Raw genomic sequence first — 19,610 nt, forward strand, 5'->3', positions numbered from 1 at the left:
CACCACTGAAGAGAACCTGGCTCCATCCTCTTTGCACACTCCTTTCAGGTATTTATATACATTGATAAGATCCCCCTGAGCCTTCTCTTCTCCAGGCTAAACAGTCCCAGCTCTCTCAGTCTCTCTTCATGTGAAAGATACTGCAGACCCGTCATCATCCTTGTGATCCTTCATTGGACTGTATGCCCATGTGTTTTTTGTACGGGGGAGCCCAGAGCTTGACACAGTACTCCAGGTGTGGCCTCACCAGTGCTGAGTAGAGGGGAAGGGTCACCTCCCTTGACTTGGGGGCAATACTTTGCCTAATGCAGCCCAAGATACCATTGGCCTTCTTTGCAGCGAAGGCACATTGCTGGCTCATGTTCAACTTCTTGTCCACTGAGACCCCTCAGGTCCTTTTCTGCAAAGCTGCTTTCCAAATGGGTGGCCCCTAGCACATACTGGTGCATGGAGTTGTTTCTCCCCAGGTGCAGGACTTTGCCCTTCCCCTTGTTGAACTTCACAAGGTTCCTGCCAGGCCATTTCTCCAGCGTGCCGAGTCCTTCTGGATGGCAGCTTGACCCTCTGGCATGTCAGACACTCCTCCCAGTTTTGTGTCATCTGCAAACTTGCTGAGGGTGTGCTCTGCTCCATCATCCAGATCATTAGTGAAGACATTAAACAGGATCAGATCCAGCATTTACCCCTGGGGTACACTGCTAGTTTCTGGCCTCCAGCTATAGACTTCATGCCACTGACTGCCACCTTCTGGGCCTGGTGGTTCAGCCAGTTTTCAGTCCACCTCACTTTCTGCTTATCCAGCCCACACGTCAACAGCTTCTCTATGAGGATTTTACAGGAGACAGTGTCAAAGGCCTTACTGGAGTTAATGTCCACTGCTCACCCCTCATCTACCAAGTCAGTCATTTCACCACAGAAGGTGATTAAGTTGGTCAAACATGACCTCCCCTTGGTGAAGCCATGGTGACTACTCCTGGTGACTTTCTTGTCCTTCCTGTGCCTGGAGATGGTTTCCAGGATTAGCTGCTCCATCACCTTCCCAGGTATTGAGGAGAGGCTGACCAGCCTGTAGTTCCTTGGGTCTGTCTTTCTGACCTTTTTGAAGATAGGAGTGACATTTTCCTACCTCCAGTCCTCAGGCACTTCTCCCAGTTGCCATGATCGGTCGAAGAGTATTGAGAGGGGCCTCACAATGACATCAGCCAGCTCCCTCAGTGCTTGTGGGTGCATCCCATCAGGCCTCATGGACTTAATTATGTCCAGTTTGCTTAAGTATTTCCTGACCTGATTTAAGGGTAAGTCGTCCTTGCTCCAGACTTTCCCCTGATCTCTGGGATTCCTGAAGGCTGGTCTTGCTAGTAAAGGCATTCAGTACCTCAGCCTTTTCCATGTCCCGTGTGATCAGGTCTACCATCTCCTTTAGTGGTGGGCTCACATTTTCCCTAGCCGCCTTTTTGTCATCTCTACTTACAGAAGCCCTTCTTGTTGTCTTTGACATCCCTTGTCAGATTCAATTCCAGCTGGGCTTTGGCTTTCCTAACCTCATCCCTGCATTCTCGGACAATGTCTCTGTATTCTCCTTAGCTTACATGTCCTTGCTTCCAACATGTGTATGCTTCTTGTTTGTTTTTGAGTTTTGCCAGGCGCTTCTTGTTCATCCATGCGAGCCTCCTGGCAGTTTTGCTTGACTTCCTACTCGTTGGGTTAACGTAATCTTCTGCAGTCTTTTTTTGTCCCTTTGTAGTCTGCAAGTCAGTTTCCTACCTAGAGAAAGAAGGAAAACTCTCCTTGTGTAATTTTTTCATATATATTTATATATAGTAATATAGTATACTATAGTAGACTAATACTTAAATACTAGTATATTTGTAAATATATGTAGCATATAAAATTGTGTTGAGTATTATACCTTCAGTATCAGTAGCTATTGATAACAGCTGGCAACCCTTTCAAAGTTAATATTTTGTTCTTTATGAGCGATGGTGGAATTTCATTTAATCTAAAGACTGATGCTTTTGAGATAAAAGACATGAGAATGTCCTAATGAAGATAAGAATTCCTTTTGTGCATACTGTGTTGTTTCATGGAAGCATTCTCTTCTGTCATTCACTGGGATTGTTCTCCTGTTTGCTCTTTCTTTTCTTTCTCTTGCTATTATGTCCCATCATTTAGATTACATAGAGAAGTAGGAGAGCATCAGTGGCATAAGATGCCCTGGCACAGTTGTAGCTCTATCCCAAAAAACTAACTATCTATATAATGTTGTAGAAACCTGAAGGCAGTCAGAGAAGTCTTCCTGAGCCAAATGCACTGTGCTGTTTACCATATCATACAGTTTTGCTAGCAAAATGTATATTCATTGTATCTTAATTCCAGTCAGGCACTGGAATAGGCTGCCCAGGGAAGTCGTTGAGTCTCCATCCCTGGAGGTATTTAAAAGATGGGTAGATGTGGTGCGTAAGGACATGGTTTAGTGGTGGACTTGGCAGTGTTAGGTTAATGGTTGGACTCGATGATCTTAAGGGTCTTTTCCAACCTTAAGGATTCTATGATTCTATAATAATAAGTGTTCTTATGTTGATAATCAGTATGATAATTAACAGATTGTTCCATATATGAGTTAGCTCTTGTTTTTCTTCTTTTATGTCCTTCTCAGTGGAAAGTCTCTGTATTTACATCCTGTAGAATAAATGAGCAGATATAAACTGTAGTTGTTCTTAACACAATGTCTTAAATGTGACAGGGTAGAGATCCATGTTATACACTGCAAATACTTGAAGAGTTTAGTTACATGTGGTATGGGAACTATAATTATGTTTCAGTTTTGGGCATGTACAGGCTCTTCCATACTATTTTCTTTACATAGTTTTTCACATTTAATCAGTCATAATGTCTCCCAGCAGACTGGTCCATTCACACTCACTGAGCTCCGGCTCAGCTCAGTTCTAACTCAGCAGGAAATGTCCTCTCCACTATATTAGGAAGTTGCTCATGAAAGTTTGTTCGATACCTCACTTCATTATTCACTTCAAAGTCTTCTATTATTGTATAGTCCAGGTAGCAATGATATTTACTTGTATAAAATAAATTATAGTATCTCCCTGGTTCCTGTAGTGAGCTTAAGGTTGTGCATACTGTGTGTTCTTTTGGTTATATAGGGAAATCTGAAATCTTTCTTTGCTTGCTGTAAAAATATTTGTCCTTATCTTTAGGTTCTCAGCTGTATCTTTCACTAAGATTTTCGTGATATGACCAAAGTGAAAATACTTGCTTTGCTATAGAGGCAATCCTGTGTCTTGCTAGAGGCAATCCTGTGTCTTAGTTCTGGAGAGCTCACATTCTTATTTCACACGAAGAGAAATACTGACCAATCTTATATACAATAGCACACTCTAGTGCATATATTAATTAGCCGTTATGGACTGATTCCTATCATGTTTAACTCAATTTTTCAGTGATTTATTTTCTGTTGTATTCGGTAGTATTATTTTTTCCTGTATGCTTGGGTGAATTGGAGGAAATGTGTATCATCGAATGAGAAGTTACCAGTTTCTTAACAGAATCATTATGATACTAAATGTTGCTTATTATTTTTTAAAATGATGCTTTGAAAGAAAAAAAGAGTTGATAATTTTTGTGGAGAGGAAAATCTTGATATAATGGAGGAATTGAGTCTAATATGAAGAGTCTTAATGGTTTAATTGTATACAGCAAAACTGTGTAAGATGGATTTGAAATTTGCCTTCTAATTTAGTTGCCTGCAGGGAACTACAGTTTGCCTTTTTGCATTAGGACAGAAATTAGGAGGGAAGAGAGTACATTACTTTCTAAGATATTGGCTCGGACTTGCAGCTAATTCTGAAGGTACCACAGCCTTACAGAGGATAGGCAGTCAGCATCAACTCAGATAACTGACTTGCACGTCATATATAGTAATATACAACTCGTAACAGGTATTACAGAAACATTTCTACAGTTAAAATATGGGTGCTTTGTTTTAACTTACCATTTTATTGGCATGCTTTTACTGACTTTATTTTTAAACAGAGTTTATGAATAAGTAATGCAGAATGTAGAAAACACATAATATCAGTTGACCCCAAAATACAGGGTTTTATTTTATGGGTCATATTTGATTATTTGTGAAAGCAGGCAAAAATTTGGGATCTTTTCCTGAATTGGTTTTATTTCTTCTATCATTTTTTCCCACATATAAATGTGATCTCATAGTGCTTCTTTGCAGTACTGGCTGTTGCTGTATTACTGCTCTGATCTTTTTTAATGTTATAAATTGTGATTTTTGATAACCTAATAAAAAAGAGGAAGAATTAAATTAAATTTCTTTTGCACTGGTCACAAGAGAAAAATCAATGGCAAAAAAATACCTGTGGAGAAGATGTCATAAATTCAGTAGGCATGATATAAATTAATTTCTTCAGTTATTTTAGAAACTTTGGAAGTTTTGCTGTTAGTTATGCCTGCTATAGAAGTAAGACTGTGAAATTATTATGATGTTTACTGTTGTGGGCTGATTATTATCAAAAGGTACTTTGATATGTAGCCATTTGCTTCCTTTTCAGGTGGCTGTGTTTGGTGGCCCTAATTTGCAGTATCAAGTCTTTTTCTGATGCTGTTTTTCATATGTGTTAGGAGCACTGACACAAAATAATTTTTCTAAGCATCCACTTTTGATAATGAGAAGAATTGCAGTTGCTTTGAATTAGATGAGAAGAAAGTGAGACAGCGAGTACTTTTTTCTTCCTTTCTTGTGTATGCTTTCATTTCTTGCTGTTACAATATGTGTGTCATGCAGGCATGCCAGAGTGGAAGGTTAGTAGGGAATCTGTGCAGAGTCTGTGAGTGGCATGCACTTTTCCCCAATAATTCAAGACAGTCTGCCTCTTAAAATATTAGCAGAAAAATATATCAACTTAAAGGTAAGTAAATATAATGAAATAAAATAAGTTTGAGGTCTTTACTCTCTCTTCTTCTCCCATCAGATCTCACAAATCCTCTTATTGTGGATCTTGCATAATACTCTGTTGAAAGGTGTTACACTTACACTTCCCAGTATGTGCAAACCCATGCCCTGCATTTCTGTCGAAGTGTTGGATGTTAATAAAGAACCCTGTTTAAACTGTTTATGCTAACAATGTTTCACTTAGACTGAAATGATTTAGGAAACAATTCAGCTAAAAGATCTAAAAGAAGTGCTAATTCAATTGGCAGGCAGTGACAATGAGCTGGATGGTGGGTGGTCAGTAACCTTTCCTGCTGTCACAGCTGCTTCAGAAGGCTTCTCTGCCCAGCAGCGTCCTTGGGAACTGCATCTCTTGGAAGGTCACCAGGCATTTGGATCCATCTGCCTCCACAGTGGTTTGATTCACAAGGGCCTAAGAAAAGAAAAAGAGAGTCTGAAGTCACTTGGATTTTAGATTCTAAGAGAACTTTCAAAGTTCAATCCCATTTTCTCATCCTTATCATTCAAGTTTTATTTGATATATTTCTGAAGGCACATACATTTGGTAGCATTAAAGCATGTATTCTTATGCACAAATTGTTCGTAATGACGTTTCTTCATATAGGAATCACAAAATGGAAAAAATTGAAACATTGATAACCACCAAGCAATGAATTGCCTGTTACTTTCATACTTTGTCCACACAGAATGCCTCAGGCTCTCTGGAATGATCATAAAGATTTTGATGGCAAAATAAAATAAACCCCTCTGTCTTCCAAGTTTAATTACTGTCAGCATTCTGATGTGAAATTCTGTCCATCACGAGGCACAAGGGGAGGGAGTGAAAGTCCTTTGAACGTGATTTACTTAAATTTCAAACTTTTCAACTCATGTTTGATTCCTTTCTTAAAAGTATTTATGAAATAAAGGAAGGAAACAACCACGTTCTTTAAAAACCTCTCCGAAGACATGCAAACTATGCAGGAGAATTCTACAAGATCCAGAAAACACAAAACTCTTCTCTCTTTGATAGGAAATTTGGACATTACATTTTAATTTCAGGTCTACACCATTCAGAACTTTTCATAGAGCTTCCCTTTTCTTTCTTACAAGCAGAGTAATAATTCCAAGAGTAGTTATGTCAATTCATTAAACTCATTTTCCTATGGGAAGTACACATTTTATTGAGGATTTCTGAAGAACTGACATGACCATTGTTCATCAAAAGAACATGCTGCTGTTCTTGGAATGTTTCTGTTGTGTTCATAGCCAAATCATGAAACTCAGGAACTTTGATGTGTCTTCATTGTTAGACAGTAAATCAATGCATACACTTCCAAAATGTGTTACTTAAAGTGACTTTGGGTCTTCTCCTTATTGGATATTACAGGGACCAAGCACACATTGCCTTGAGTGATGTATCTATAAGATTTTGCAACAGTATTTTACAGACTTTCAGAAGAAAAGGCCAGCCATCCTCAAAAGAATTGAAATTCACCCTTACAAGTTCAAAGAAATAAACTTACAGGCCTGCTGTCTTAGCTGGAAAGTCTTGCAAATAGACACAGAAAAAAGGCAATGTAGTGTTCATCAGACTGGACCTCCTTACTTGGAGGGAGCATTGCAATGTGACCTTAAACTTTTTGTCTGTGTGCTTGTAATAATGCCCTTCCATTCTTTCTTCTACCTCTTTTGTGGAAACTGATTGCTAGTCCTGACCCAAGCAAAACTGATGCCTTGCTATTAGTTCTTTCCTAATGACTGTTTTCCTTTACTTTAGGAAATATTTTAAGAAAGCAAGTACTCTAAAATGTGTTGGATGGAATCTTCATATTGGTAGTTATACCTTGGTGTTGATGCTTCAACTTGTGTTATCAGTTCGCATTTAGTATATGACTTTGAACAAATCACTAATTCTGAAAAAACTTGAGAGATTTATTGTAAGAAGACAAATTGCATATTTTGCTTTGTGTCTTGATTTGCCTGATAATGCTAGTGAGAGGCACTGTGCTTTTTACCAGAATAAAATATGTTACTTCCTCAGTCAACACACTTGATTCGCTATGTCTCATTGTTGCATTCAAGGTAGTTCTGACAGATCTTAGATGGTAATCTTACTGTTTTTACTCTTCTCATTTAAAGGCTTTCCTCAACACGGAATGCTTTCTCTTCAGTTTTGGTTTTGTTGTTTTGTTTTGTTTTGTTTGTTTGTTTGTTTTTCAGCTAGAATAATTAATGACCATTAACTTCCTCTTTCCATATAATTCTTTCTTCATATTTGTGAATCCAGGATATGCTACTATAGTAATTACATTTTTCTCATTTTTTTCCCCCATGTTCACTTTTCATGGGGAACTTATTTGTTAATGATTTGTGAAGTTTTGGAGTTAAGTACTGGATCACAATTTTCCCCCTTATACCAATTCTGTAGTTTTGTACTGTAAAAATATTTCTAGCTCAGGACTTTTTTTTTTACATATATAACATCTGAGTTTAGCTAGTTTGTGTTGTCAGTGACACCTGACAACAGGTGTCATCACAATGCATCACAATGTGATTAAACTGATGTACCCATCAGTTAAACTGATGTACCATCAGCAGTGATGTGCATTGTTACCCAATGTAGTAGTTTATTTACACTTCAAAATATTTTATATTCAATTTTTCTGCTTCATATCAGTTGTTCTGGTAGGGCTTCACAAAAAAAACCCAGGTCTATTAAAGAGAATCTGAAGATCTCATTATATTTGGGCCAACAATAAGGAAGTTTTTATAGCTATAATTTCAAACTTTTTGCTAAGATGGCCCTTTCAGGAGAAAGGAACGGAATGGCAGAGCAGAAACTAATCAAATATAGAGGTACAGACCAATTAATTTATTTTTAACGGTGTTATATGGCCTCTCATAATAAAATTGAGCATGCTTTGTTAGACACCAGGTTTTGCTTATTTCAAACATACAGATCTTAGAAAACATAGAATTGTATTAATTAATTTCAACTTGAATTCCATCCAAAAAGCAATAAATATGTAATCTAAATTGTGTATGGTTTTGCCCTGTAATCACTGCAAGGTAAGGTTTGTGATGAATGTTTTTCTGCTTTCTGCACCAGTTTTCCAAGGTGATTTAAAGCACCTCTGATCTGCTGTACTAGCTGATTTAAGAACAGATCCCTGAAGCAAAGAATGAGGGAGAAGGGAATGGTTTTCATCTCCTTACTAACTGGTGCTTTGAAAAAGTGGTGCTGCTCATTGATAAGTGTGAATTGCTGATGAGAAGCTAATGAGGTGTTCACATTGCAGACTCAGATAGCAAAACACAGGCTAGCTTTTTATGTAAAGGCAAAAATATTAAAATCACAAAATCACAGAATGGTTGGGGTTGGAAGGGACCTCTGGAGATCATCTAGTCCAACGCCCCCGCTAAAGCAGGTTCACCTAGAGCAGGTTGCACAGAATCACGTCCAGGCGGGTTTTGAATATCTCCAGAGAAGCAGGCTCTACAACCTCTCTGGGCAGCCTGTTCCAGTGCTACCCAGAGTAAAGTAAAGAAGTTTTTCCTCATGTTCAGATGGAACGTCCTGTGTTTCAGTTTGTGCCCACTGCCCCTTATCCTGTTGCTGGGCACCACTGAAAAGAGTCTGGCCCCATCCTCCCGACACCTGCCCTTAAGGTATTTGTAAGCGTCTATAAGATCCCCTCTCAGTCTCCTCCAGGCTAAACAGACCCAGCTCTCTCAGCCTTTACTCATAAGAGAGATGCTTCAGTCCCCTAATCATCTTCATAGCCCTGCGTTGGAGTCTCTCTCCAGCAGTTCCTTTTCTTTCTTGAACTCGGGAGCTCAGAACTGGACAAAATACTCCAGATGTGGCCTCACCAGGGCAGAGTAGAAGGGGAGGATAACCTCCTTCAGACTGCTGGCCACGCTCTTCCTGATGCACCCCAGGATACCATTGGCCTTCTTGGCCGCAAGGGCACATTGCTGGCTCATGGTTAACTTGTTCACCAGGACTCCCAGGTCCTTCTCCGCAGAGCTGCTTTCCAGCAGGTCAACCCCTAGCCTGTACTGGTGCATGGGGTTGTTCCTCCCTAGGTGCGGGACCCTACACTTGCCTTTGTTGAACTGAATGTTCTTGTCCACATTATTTTTACATAGGACCGTGAATAAAATAAAAAGTAAACAATAGAGCTTTATTTGAAAAACATATTCGGGATGTCTTATGCAAGAACACTTTCCTGGGAACCTTAAGAATAAAAAAAAAGGTAAAAAAGGAGCTATGTAATGAGTAGGAGAAGGGTGGGCTCTTCTGAGGCAGCTGAATCTGATACTAGTACATTTCATCATTTTTGTTAATATAGGCAGTAAATAACACTTGCTAAGAGAGTCCTGTCATCCACAGGTATACCAAGAAACCAGAAAAATCAAAGTAACAAAGGAAATCTTTAAAAAATTTGGAGAGCCATTTAGAATTATCTGGGGACTAACAAAGTAAAATTAAGAAATATAAAGAAAAATAAGTTTAATACTAGGACCAACTTGAATTGAGCATACATATAATATCTAAAGAGCCAAGATGTGTGCATTTCTTCATGAAAGATACCAATAATGACGAAAATAATTAGTCTTTACTCTCTTAATTATATGTCGGGTGCCTATGTTGTATATAATCTTTCCATGTTTTTGTACAGGAAAAGCATAAGCAGGAGTTAGAAGACATGAGAAAAGCTGGACATGAAGCCTTGAGTATTATTGTTGAAGAATTCAAGGTAAATGAGTTGCCAAGATAACACAATTTCCAAATAATATGATTGTAATAGTATATAATAAGTATGGACTACAGGCAGTCGTCTTTAGTACTGCTTGTTCTGGTTGCTCAACCCCTTCCACTTTAAGAATGTCTTTTCTGTTGCTTCTAATTCGGACTGTTTGGCCTGAAATTTTGCATGATATGTTTTATCACTCTGTATTTCGGGAAACTTCAGATAAAGTAGGTTAGCCATTTTCAGTAATGAAATTCAAAACGAGAACAAAACAAAAATGCTCAGTCAATTGTGGTAAACTTCGGGTTTGATTATTTGTCACATATCCACAATTTGGACCTCCTCAGTCTCAACATACTGCACTTGCAGGAAAGCAGCCTCACAGAGCAATTCAGCAGGTTTTTACCTACGCAGCAGTAAGAGGAGCGGCTGAGGGAACTGGGGTTGTTTAGTCTAGAGAAGGGGTGGCTGAGGGGAGACCTTATTGCTCTCTGCAACTACCTGGAAGGAGGCTGTAGTGAGGTGGGGGTCAGTCTCTTCTCCCTAGTAACAAGAGAGAGGACGAGAGGAAACGGCCTCAAGCTGCACCAGGGGAGGTTTAGGTTGGATATTATGAAAAACTTCTTCACCAAAAGGGTAGTCAGGCCCTGGAACAGGCTGCCCAGGGAAGTGATTGAGTCTCCATCCCTGGAGGTATTTAAAGAACGGATAGATACGGTGCTTGAAGACATGGTATAGATGGACTTGGCAGTGTTAGGTTAACGGTTGGACTCGATGATCTTAAGGGTCTTTTCCAACCTTGACGATTCTATGATTCTAGTAGAAGGAGTTAAGGATGAAATAAGGCTGAATTTGTAATTCTTCTCTCATGTTGTTCCTAGTTCCTCTCAGCTGGTAAGGTGAAAGAATTGGATGTTTATCCTCCGTTACCATGGAGGATAAATCTGTGTCTTTTGTACTGTTATAGAAACTTTATAGTAAGAAATGCACAGAGGACAAAAACTGAATCAAGTTAGGAGAAGGAGTAGATAAAGCTAAGAATTCTAATTAGACTTAAAGAGGTAAAAAAGATCTGACAGGGAAAAAAAACTGATAATGGGAAATGGAAAAGAAGGCTGTTTTTGAGAATGAGAAGGGAGACATGAGACCTGGTAGGCAACTGTGAGCTGGAAACACAAATCTGATAATGTAGTTAGTGAAGGGGAAATTCAAATTGTAACTGTTCAGCAACAGTAATTCATGACCAAGGAATGATCTGGTATGGAGTGCAAGAAGGCCCAACTGCAGACTGATTTAAACTTGCTGGAAGCAGGAATGCCAGAGACAGAAGGACTCCATGTAAGGGAGTGAGGTTTCCCTTGGTAATGAGATAAGAAAAGTCACAGCATTGTCTTCTAGCAATCCATCCTGGAATGTGAGTGCTCAGGGGCCAGTTTTGGTAAACAGAGCTGACTTTGGGGGATGAACTGAACACTGGGCTAAGGTGCCCCATGCCGATGCTCACATGATCAGTGCTGGTGCAGGTGTATATAAGGAATTGTCTCATGTTACATCTTTGCAAACTCCTTGTAGAGCTGCTTATGAAGGTAGGACTGGCCAATCCATTGTTCATTAAATCTTTTTATGTTGAAGGACAAACATGTTTAATTTGCCTCAAGGGGTATGATAAAAATTCCGCAACATTAGTTAGGGTTGAAATGGAACTGGCAAGGTAAAAAGGGCAGGATTGAGGTTGGGTCTTGTGATTCAAGTAATAAGCTGAAAGCTTGAGTCTAGGACCTGCTGGTCAAGAAGCCTGCAATACTTTCTTGGGAAGGGTAGGCATGTTGTTTGGTTTGTTTTCAGCAAATACCCAAAACTTACTTGCAATGTGTGTTTCTTTCTGGTGCTGTCAGGATCTGCAGCTCCGGGAGAGCTATCTGTGCCAGATTACAAGTCTGCTGCAAAATTTGGGATCTTAATGTTATGCAAAACTTTTTTTTTTTTTTTTTTCTAATTAGGTTCTATGGGGCTTGTAGACTCTGGTCCTCACATGTAAGACAGGCCTACCAAGTTCCAAGTCTGGGAGAGCATCGCTCTGTAGGGGACCTGATGATGCTTTTAGGACCCTCTGCTTGAAGGCAGCCCATGTCGTAGGCTGCAGAAAAGTATGAAGTGTTTCTAGTCATCGTACATGTTTGCAACAACTCATAATAAGAAAGCCTTTTAATAATTGCTAATAAATGTTAGTGGTGTTGTAGCTAGTATTGAAATTTCTGTTAGAGATATGTCTGTCTCCATCAGTACAACTTATACTAATTTCATCTAAAGGGAACCTATCCAGAAAAAAATTTCAAAAGTTTCCACTCCTGAAAAAAGTTAAGCATGGCCACTGGTGATGTCCCATTTCTCCATACCTCCCTCATTTCAGTTCTGGAGGACAATTATTGCATTTCTTTTCCCTTACTTCTTTGGAGACCACTTTGCAATAGAAGTTCTCAAATGGGAATTTTCTTCAGACTGTCCCACTTTGGGTGGGCCACTGAACATGTTGCGTATCAGCATTTTTCATTTCTGTTTTGTGCTAGATGTGTATAAAATATCTGTCTGTTGCTGTGTGAACTTATATTTTGAAAAACTCAGTGAGCTATTGGTAATTGCTGTACCTATGTTTCCTCCTTTTTATTTCTGGAAATGTAAAGAAATTGTGAAATGCAACAATTTTATAATATTGAATGAAAGTTCTGTATGTTTTCTAGATATAATTTTTCACCATTTTTATGCCTTTGTGTGAGCTAAAGAAGAGTTTTGCGTGGATGATATTGTCCCTTTTAAGGAATAATTTCTATATGTATAGTTGGGTAAAGGAATATACTCATGTGCCATATTGATTTTTGAAAATTATTTTACCAGTTAACAGCAGCTGGGAAGATATGATATGCCACCTGGAAAAGAAGACTTATGTTTATCAGTTTCTGTGATTTGGCACAAAAGATTAGGGATTTATTTGAATACTGTGATTCTAAGCAATATTTGTATTTAACATATTATTTTTTATAGACTGTTTATATTCAAGTTATATAAAGACATTCTTTAATAGCAGGGAACCATGTCATGAATATACTTCATACAAGTCTTCCTGTTACCTCATGTGGTTATGTGCCGTATTTTGGTCAATGACATCACAGTACTCTGAGGAGAAATAACATCAGATATGCCAGCCTCCGAGTAAAATACTGCAACCAACCGTGTGTGGAAACATCTGGCCAGATATTCTTCAGTGCAGCAAGAAAAATCAGAGAGTTTGTTAGGTTTAAAAAAAAAAATTAAGCTTTTTTTGGTTGCTTGTTTATAGCTTAAATACCTTTTTAGTAATCCTTTACTGTGTACTTAAAAAAGGAATAACAGTGAATCATCAGAGAATTCAGTGAAGGCAAAAACTATTCTGTAGCTTTGTTTGAGAAAATAATCTTATGAATTCTTTTAAAATGTTAATTCATGGTTAATATTTCAATATGGAAGAAGGTTAAGATTTTTTTTTTCTTAAGTGAATGAGTCAAATGTGGTTTTGTAATTATAAAAGTAATATTTTACATTTTGGGCACTTTTTAACTACTCATATCTTTAGGAATTTATTATGTTTATCAGACATATTGGCAGTTAGTTGGATAACCAAATAAAGAGTCCTACATGTAGTATTTGTTTAAGAATGTGAAGTAAATCTGATTAGTCCTTTTAGTGAAATACGGAGTTGTGGAATTCATTGACTGTCTTAATGCAATTATGATTAGCCATGCTTAATTTTGTGCTGAAATGTGTCGTCTTTAGGATTTAAGACTGTGTTACACTAATACATATCATTTATATGCAGAAGTGATTTCCATTTTCAGTGGATTTTGTAAGTACTACCTAATTAATCCCCAAATTACTGTGAGTGTGGAAATTTACCTAAGCAAGTCTACTGAATTGTTTAAAAGACATAGGAAGGAAAATCTTCCTTACGATGAATAAAGTCTATTTTGCATTCCTTGGGTTTTAATAAAATGATGAAGATTATTCTAATCAAGTGCTTGCTTGTGGCCCAAATTAGGTTCTGTTGCAGTCATGACTGTTGGAATTATGACTCATCCTCTCTGATAGCGTCCAATTATAATTTTGTAATGCCACTCCAAACAGAGTTGTAGCATGAGTGAATGTAATGCCCAACATTGGTTGTTTAAGGATAGCTGTGTAAAAATATGAAAAATTCATCATTAGCCCCAGAAAATAATCCCCAGAATCCCTGAAGCCCTAAATCCTCTAAATTAGATATTGAAATGCTGGGTGGAACAACAACAGAAAAGAGTTGACTCCTTGTCTTTTCTATATTCCCAGCATAGAAAAGTCTTCCTACTGGGAGATTTGTGAAAGTGCCTTTCTTTTGACATACAAAGGAACAGATAGTTGCCATTTTTTTACTTCTGTCTACAAGGTTGCCAAGTCAGTAACCAAAAGCTCACATTTTTCTTACATTTAGAGCTAATTATTACTCTTTGCCGACCTACTGGAGCAGACTTGTTGTATCTTTCTATGCTTGAAAATGGGTTACACTTTCTGATAATCACTCTCCTGTATTTTGGGGAATTATTTGTTGTAAAAGGGTCAATATTTCTCTACCTTGATCTTTCATTAGTACATTATCCCTAGGCAGACCAGGCACTCAAGTTTAAGACCAAACCCTCTCAATTCCTACCCTTGTTGTGACTGGTCCTTTTTAATGTGGCCACAGTGTCGAAAATGGAGCTTACACAAGAAGTCAAATACTGAATGATCTAACACCAAGGACCTGAATATACCAAAGCCCTTAGAATTATTGCAGTTGTCTTTGGAATATTAGCTTGCCAAATGTGCTGGGAAAGCCATTAACAGAGAAACATTAGACACTTTGTAGCACAAATCCTCAAAAACCTTGGCCATTGTTAAGCATCTCACATTCTTATCTTCCTTTCGACAAATAAACCATCTACAACACAGTCACAAAATTTGTGTTAAAAAACATGGGAAAACAAATTAAAAATGAACTTAGTGTTCTGTGTAGGCCAAGTTTCCCCTTCTCGTGTTTACCTAATTTTGTTTAATGTCTGTCTTTCATGTCATTATTTTTTTAAACTTTTCTCCCTGGTAATTAACTATGGTAAAGAAAAGTAAATGTAGATCTTGGAAATGATGCTTGTAGGATCGTGTCACATTTTAAGATATTTACCACAAGCAACATAAGGATTTTTCCTCTGCTTGTTTAATCAAGCTTTTGTTCTGAAATTTTCATAGTTCTGTAAATAGATGAGTTAAGATTTTTAATCTGTTTTGTTTATATTTCTTACCATATAAAATATCCTCTAATGTAAGCTTTAAAGAATATGAGGTTACAGGCAGGTGTATTTATTTGATGGTATTTATTTACTTAGATTGTTTTATGCAATTATTAGTCTTAAAAGACAGCTTGAATGAATCAGATGTGTTTCCCTTTATGGAAATTAACTTCAAGATGCAAAGTCCTTTCCATCTCTTCCTACAGTGAAAGTTTTGTCTGTCAGTTTTCAGTGTTAGGTGGTTGGGGTTTTTCAGCTTTCCAGAATGTGAGAATAGACAGATTTGCAAATTATGGAACATTTGGGGGCCGTCAGATTGTATTTCAAAAATGTTTGTGTCAATAGTAGACCTCTGAACTGAAAGGTTACCCTCTAATAAACAAAGGAAGATTTAAAAGATTTCATTACAAAAGGAGTTAATCTAGTATCAGAATCTTTTTTTAGACATAGTTTATCCTAGTGAGGAGGGAAAACTCTTGAAATGTGGCCAGTTCTCAGCTCTTTAAAACACCGGCTTAGCTTATTAAGTTTCCAAGATGACATACTGGCTCAGAAAGGCCTGACACATGAATAAAAGGATAAATTGAAAAGTTGTTGCAAGGGCTTGTATTTCACTTCCAGCTTCTATGCTTGTCCATGTGTAAGCTGCACTAGAATTCAAGAGGGCCTTGAATATAATACAATATTGGGTTTTGTCATGAAGAGCTGATGGCTAGAAAAGGAGAGATTCCTTGTCATTTTTACAGTATAGGAGTACTCATGTACAACAGTGATGCTACTATAAAAATCTTTCTACAGAATTCTGATAAAAGCAAGGTACAATCAAGTCTCAATCTTCTGAAGATCTGGCTATCAAAAAAAAATTATTATTGATTAAAGCATCTTGATATTTTAAAACTAATTGTAAAGCTTACAAGATATCTCTCCTTCCCTTTTTAGTAAGGATGACTTTTTATACGTGGTTCTGACTGTAGAACGATAAATACAGTGTTAAGTATTATAAGAATTGAAAGGTTTGATTAAGAGTGAGTTTGCAGTTTGTTTCTGGCAGGAGTCTGGGAAAACACAGTTTTTTGTGGAAATCAAATAATTTAAACTCACATGCCAGTAAAACTGAGATATCTACATAATCTGAGCATAGTATTCAAACTGTAAGTTATTGGTAATTGCTGGTATACCAAAAGCAGTTGAAAATGAAACTGAAGTTGTTATACCACTTTACAAAAACCATGTTGCCCTATTCTTATATTTGATTCAAGTGTTTTTTATGTTACGTCTTTGAAACACCTGACTACACTTACGAATACCTTAAGGGCAGGTGTCGGGAGGATGGGGCCAGACTCTTTTCAGTGGTGCCCAGCAACAGGATAAGGGGCAGTGGGCACAAACTGAAACACAGGACGTTCCATCTGAACATGAGGAAAAACTTCTTTACTTTACTCTGGGTAGCACTGGAACAGGCTGCCCAGAGAGGTTGTAGAGCCTGCTTCTCTGGAGATATTCAAAACCCGCCTGGACGTGATTCTGTGCAACCTGCTCTAGGTGAACCTGCTTTAGCGGGGGCGTTGGACTAGATGATCTCCAGAGGTCCCTTCCAACCCCAACCATTCCATGATTCTGTGACTAAAATTCAGTTCACACTGCAAACAGGACAGTCGTTAAATGAAACCATGAAGCTTCTTCATACCCTGATGTGCATCAAAATCTGTTGACCTTTCGTAAAGAATAACTTGTGAGAATAGTTTTCCACAGGAAATACTTTTTGACTTGATATGTAAAATTTCACAGCACGAGCTCTATTTAAAGCTTTGGTGGCATGCTACGACTACAAGTGAAAACAATTCAGCAAATTCAACTCAACATTTTGTTTTATTTCATTTAGAACCTACTTCATTGTAAATTGCAAGTTGACTCTGACCTAAGCAGGAGTTTATTTGCTTTCATTTCGGTTAATATTCACTTGTACAAAAAAGTCCTTTATTCCATAGCGCCTATATGAACATGTTTCATTTTCACTTAAAGGGAGGCTCACCTGAAAATAGCCTGATCGTGAAAATATGTAGTATCTTGGGCTGAAGTGGATAAGTTGGATTCTGTTGAAAAAGACATTTTTGAAATGTTTTAAATAGTTTTATTTATATAGTATGTGTACTAGCTAATAACTGAGTTGTAACACAACCAGTCAAATAGTATGTTTTATTGAGTTAACATATCTTCTCCAAGGGTCAGGAAAGAATTTTGATTGTGTCCTCTGCTCCGTTTTATCATTCCACAATTGGTTAATTATATTTTGCCCTTAAATAAAGTAGTAGAAATTAATTAGTGGTGGAGACAAGATGCTGAATTAGATGAATCTTTGTCTAATGCTGTGAAGCATAGAAATTCTTATGTACTATTGCTGAAATTAATACTGGTATTTAATATAGTTCATATGTGTGAAGTAGTATGGTAACTTTACGTTTCACTAGGTAATTTTATTTTTTAAAGATTACTTGTTTTGGCCATCCTGACTCAGCAATTTTGAAGTAAAGAAGGTATTTGATGTACTGGCTTGCATTTAGTTACTTAAGCAAGTCAGTGATGGTTGAGCAGGGGAAAGAAACCAGGGAGGATATTCTTTTGGATTGACTAAGGGTTTTGGTGCAGTGCTTTTGAGTAACATTATAGAACATAATGCAGCAGCCTGCACATCATGATGCATGTTTCATACTGATGTTTCATGTGAGTTAGTTTAACATTTTCAAACAATGCTACATGTCTGAGAAGTCTCTTTTTTGCACGGATTGGAATTGCTTTTATACTGTTTCTCAGAAGAGATGAGCGGGTATAATAAACTCTGCTCTATTTTTCCTCTTGCCTTTTTTTTTTTCCTGACTAGTTTTTTCCTCCTATAAAAAGAGGGAGTTGAGAGAAAGAGATTTGGCAATTTATTACTGTTAGGGAATTTGGGATGAATTTGGGGGTAACAGCCTATATTTTGGCTATATAATTCAAGAACAATTCTCATAAATTCCATCTTTTGGCCATACAATAAATCCTGTTCTGGGCAAGCAACTGTGGTTTCTGTTGCCAGTAGAATTAAGACAGTATGCACTACGGCTGGGCAAATAGATTTTGGAAAGGGACCTAAAGGTTTACTATTCCATATCTGACTTTGATAGTTTCTTGTCACTTCTTTGAGTCATCTTAAGTTGCTATACTGAAACTGAGGATACTGACCTAGATTAATTGTTAAAATATGAGGTATTTTATTCTTGTCCCATTTTTTTTGACCAAATAAAATCCACTGAATATAAGTCAGTGTGATTTTCAGAAGTAATTCTGGTTTTAGAGGAATTAAATCTAAATGTGTTAATTTGGCACCCTTTTCTTCCCCTAATAACTTTCTCAGTGCTACTTTCTACTATCATTTTCTTTTTCTGATCTGCAAGGCAAAACAGCTGTAGATTAAAGTCTGAGGCTTAAAACTTGACCAAGTTTTAGCTTTGATTAGCTAATAAGATTATGCCAAGTTGAAAACGAATTATAACTTAACCAAACCTAGTAAAACAATGTCAGCATAGACATTAATTCTTGGTTTTCTCACTTAATGTTTTTTTGTTCAGTTTAGTAATCGTAAAAGTATAATGTGAGGTATGGGGAAGAAAGAAATGTTAAAAAGCAATGTATGTATGTTTGTCTGATTGCTTGGAGCTGTGGTGATATTTTTCATTTTCTTTTCCGGAGTCAGAGGGAAGATGTTACTATTCTTACTTTATTATGCCAAATATAATTTGTTTGTTTAGTACATAAGCATTGTAAATTCTGTCTTTGTTTGATGAGTGGAAAGGCATCAGTTCAAATGATGATGTACTTATGATCATAACTATGGTTATGCAGCCACTATAGTGGCTGCAGTTTGTTCTTATATTCATGCATGGCTTTGTATTTGAATTTTAGGCAAGCCACTTCAAGTAGTTGCTTAACTAAGGTACCACAGTCCTTTAAACTGTTCCTTGCTACAACAAGTTACATAAGGGGTTGGGAAGCAGAAGATTTTTGAAAGCTGAGGAAATTACAAATGGGAAAAGAAGATCTAGTAACTCCCTGAAAAAGATGACTGTTTATTTGGCTCTAGTAAGACCTAAAAGGTGACCTCACTTTTGGTTAAAGGCAGAGGTAGTTAGGGCTTGTGAAGTGTGTTGTGCTGAGGAAGGGGGAAAAAGAAAAGCGCGAAGAAGCAGGAAGGACAAGTGGATAAATGTAAAGAAATCCTGAAAATCTGAACCCACCACTTCTTCTATGACTATATCAAGTGTAAACTGAGACAACAAATGTGATAGGAGTGTAGAAACAGATCCACATCAAGACTGCCACCTCTTGCCATCACAGTCCTGAAACTGGCTGTTGGTACAGGATGACCCTTGCCACCCTGTGTCAAGAAGTTCATTGCAAAATATATAGAAGGAGAAATTAATTACCAAGAGCACCCATATTGAAATCCTACCCTTTGACTTCATGCAACAGATGCCATAGGCCACGTTCTGCTGTAACCTTACTTGAAATGATTCAATGAGCTATTAA

At 37.5% G+C, this 19,610-nt stretch overlaps 1 protein-coding gene across 14 annotated transcripts in view; it reads left to right on the forward strand.

Annotated features, from left to right (window-relative positions):
- The window catches only part of CCDC91 (coiled-coil domain containing 91), a 163,654-nt gene that overhangs the window by 67,382 nt on the left and 76,662 nt on the right, over positions 1-19,610 (forward strand). For 13 of the 14 annotated variants that reach the window (XM_087767389.1, XM_087767388.1, XM_087767394.1 and 10 more), the window contains one exon: positions 9,649-9,726. The exons of the other annotated variant lie outside the window; for it this stretch is intronic. In XM_087767389.1, coding sequence (XP_087623515.1) covers positions 9,649-9,726 — 78 coding nt within the window. The remainder of the gene's footprint in view (positions 1-9,648; positions 9,727-19,610) is intronic. 14 annotated transcript variants of the gene reach the window in all.

Source organism: Nipponia nippon, unplaced genomic scaffold, assembly GCF_047370975.1.
Source record: "Nipponia nippon isolate SJK-2023a ecotype South Korea unplaced genomic scaffold, ASM4737097v1 scaffold_3, whole genome shotgun sequence".
NCBI classification, from domain to species: domain Eukaryota; kingdom Metazoa; phylum Chordata; class Aves; order Pelecaniformes; family Threskiornithidae; genus Nipponia; species Nipponia nippon.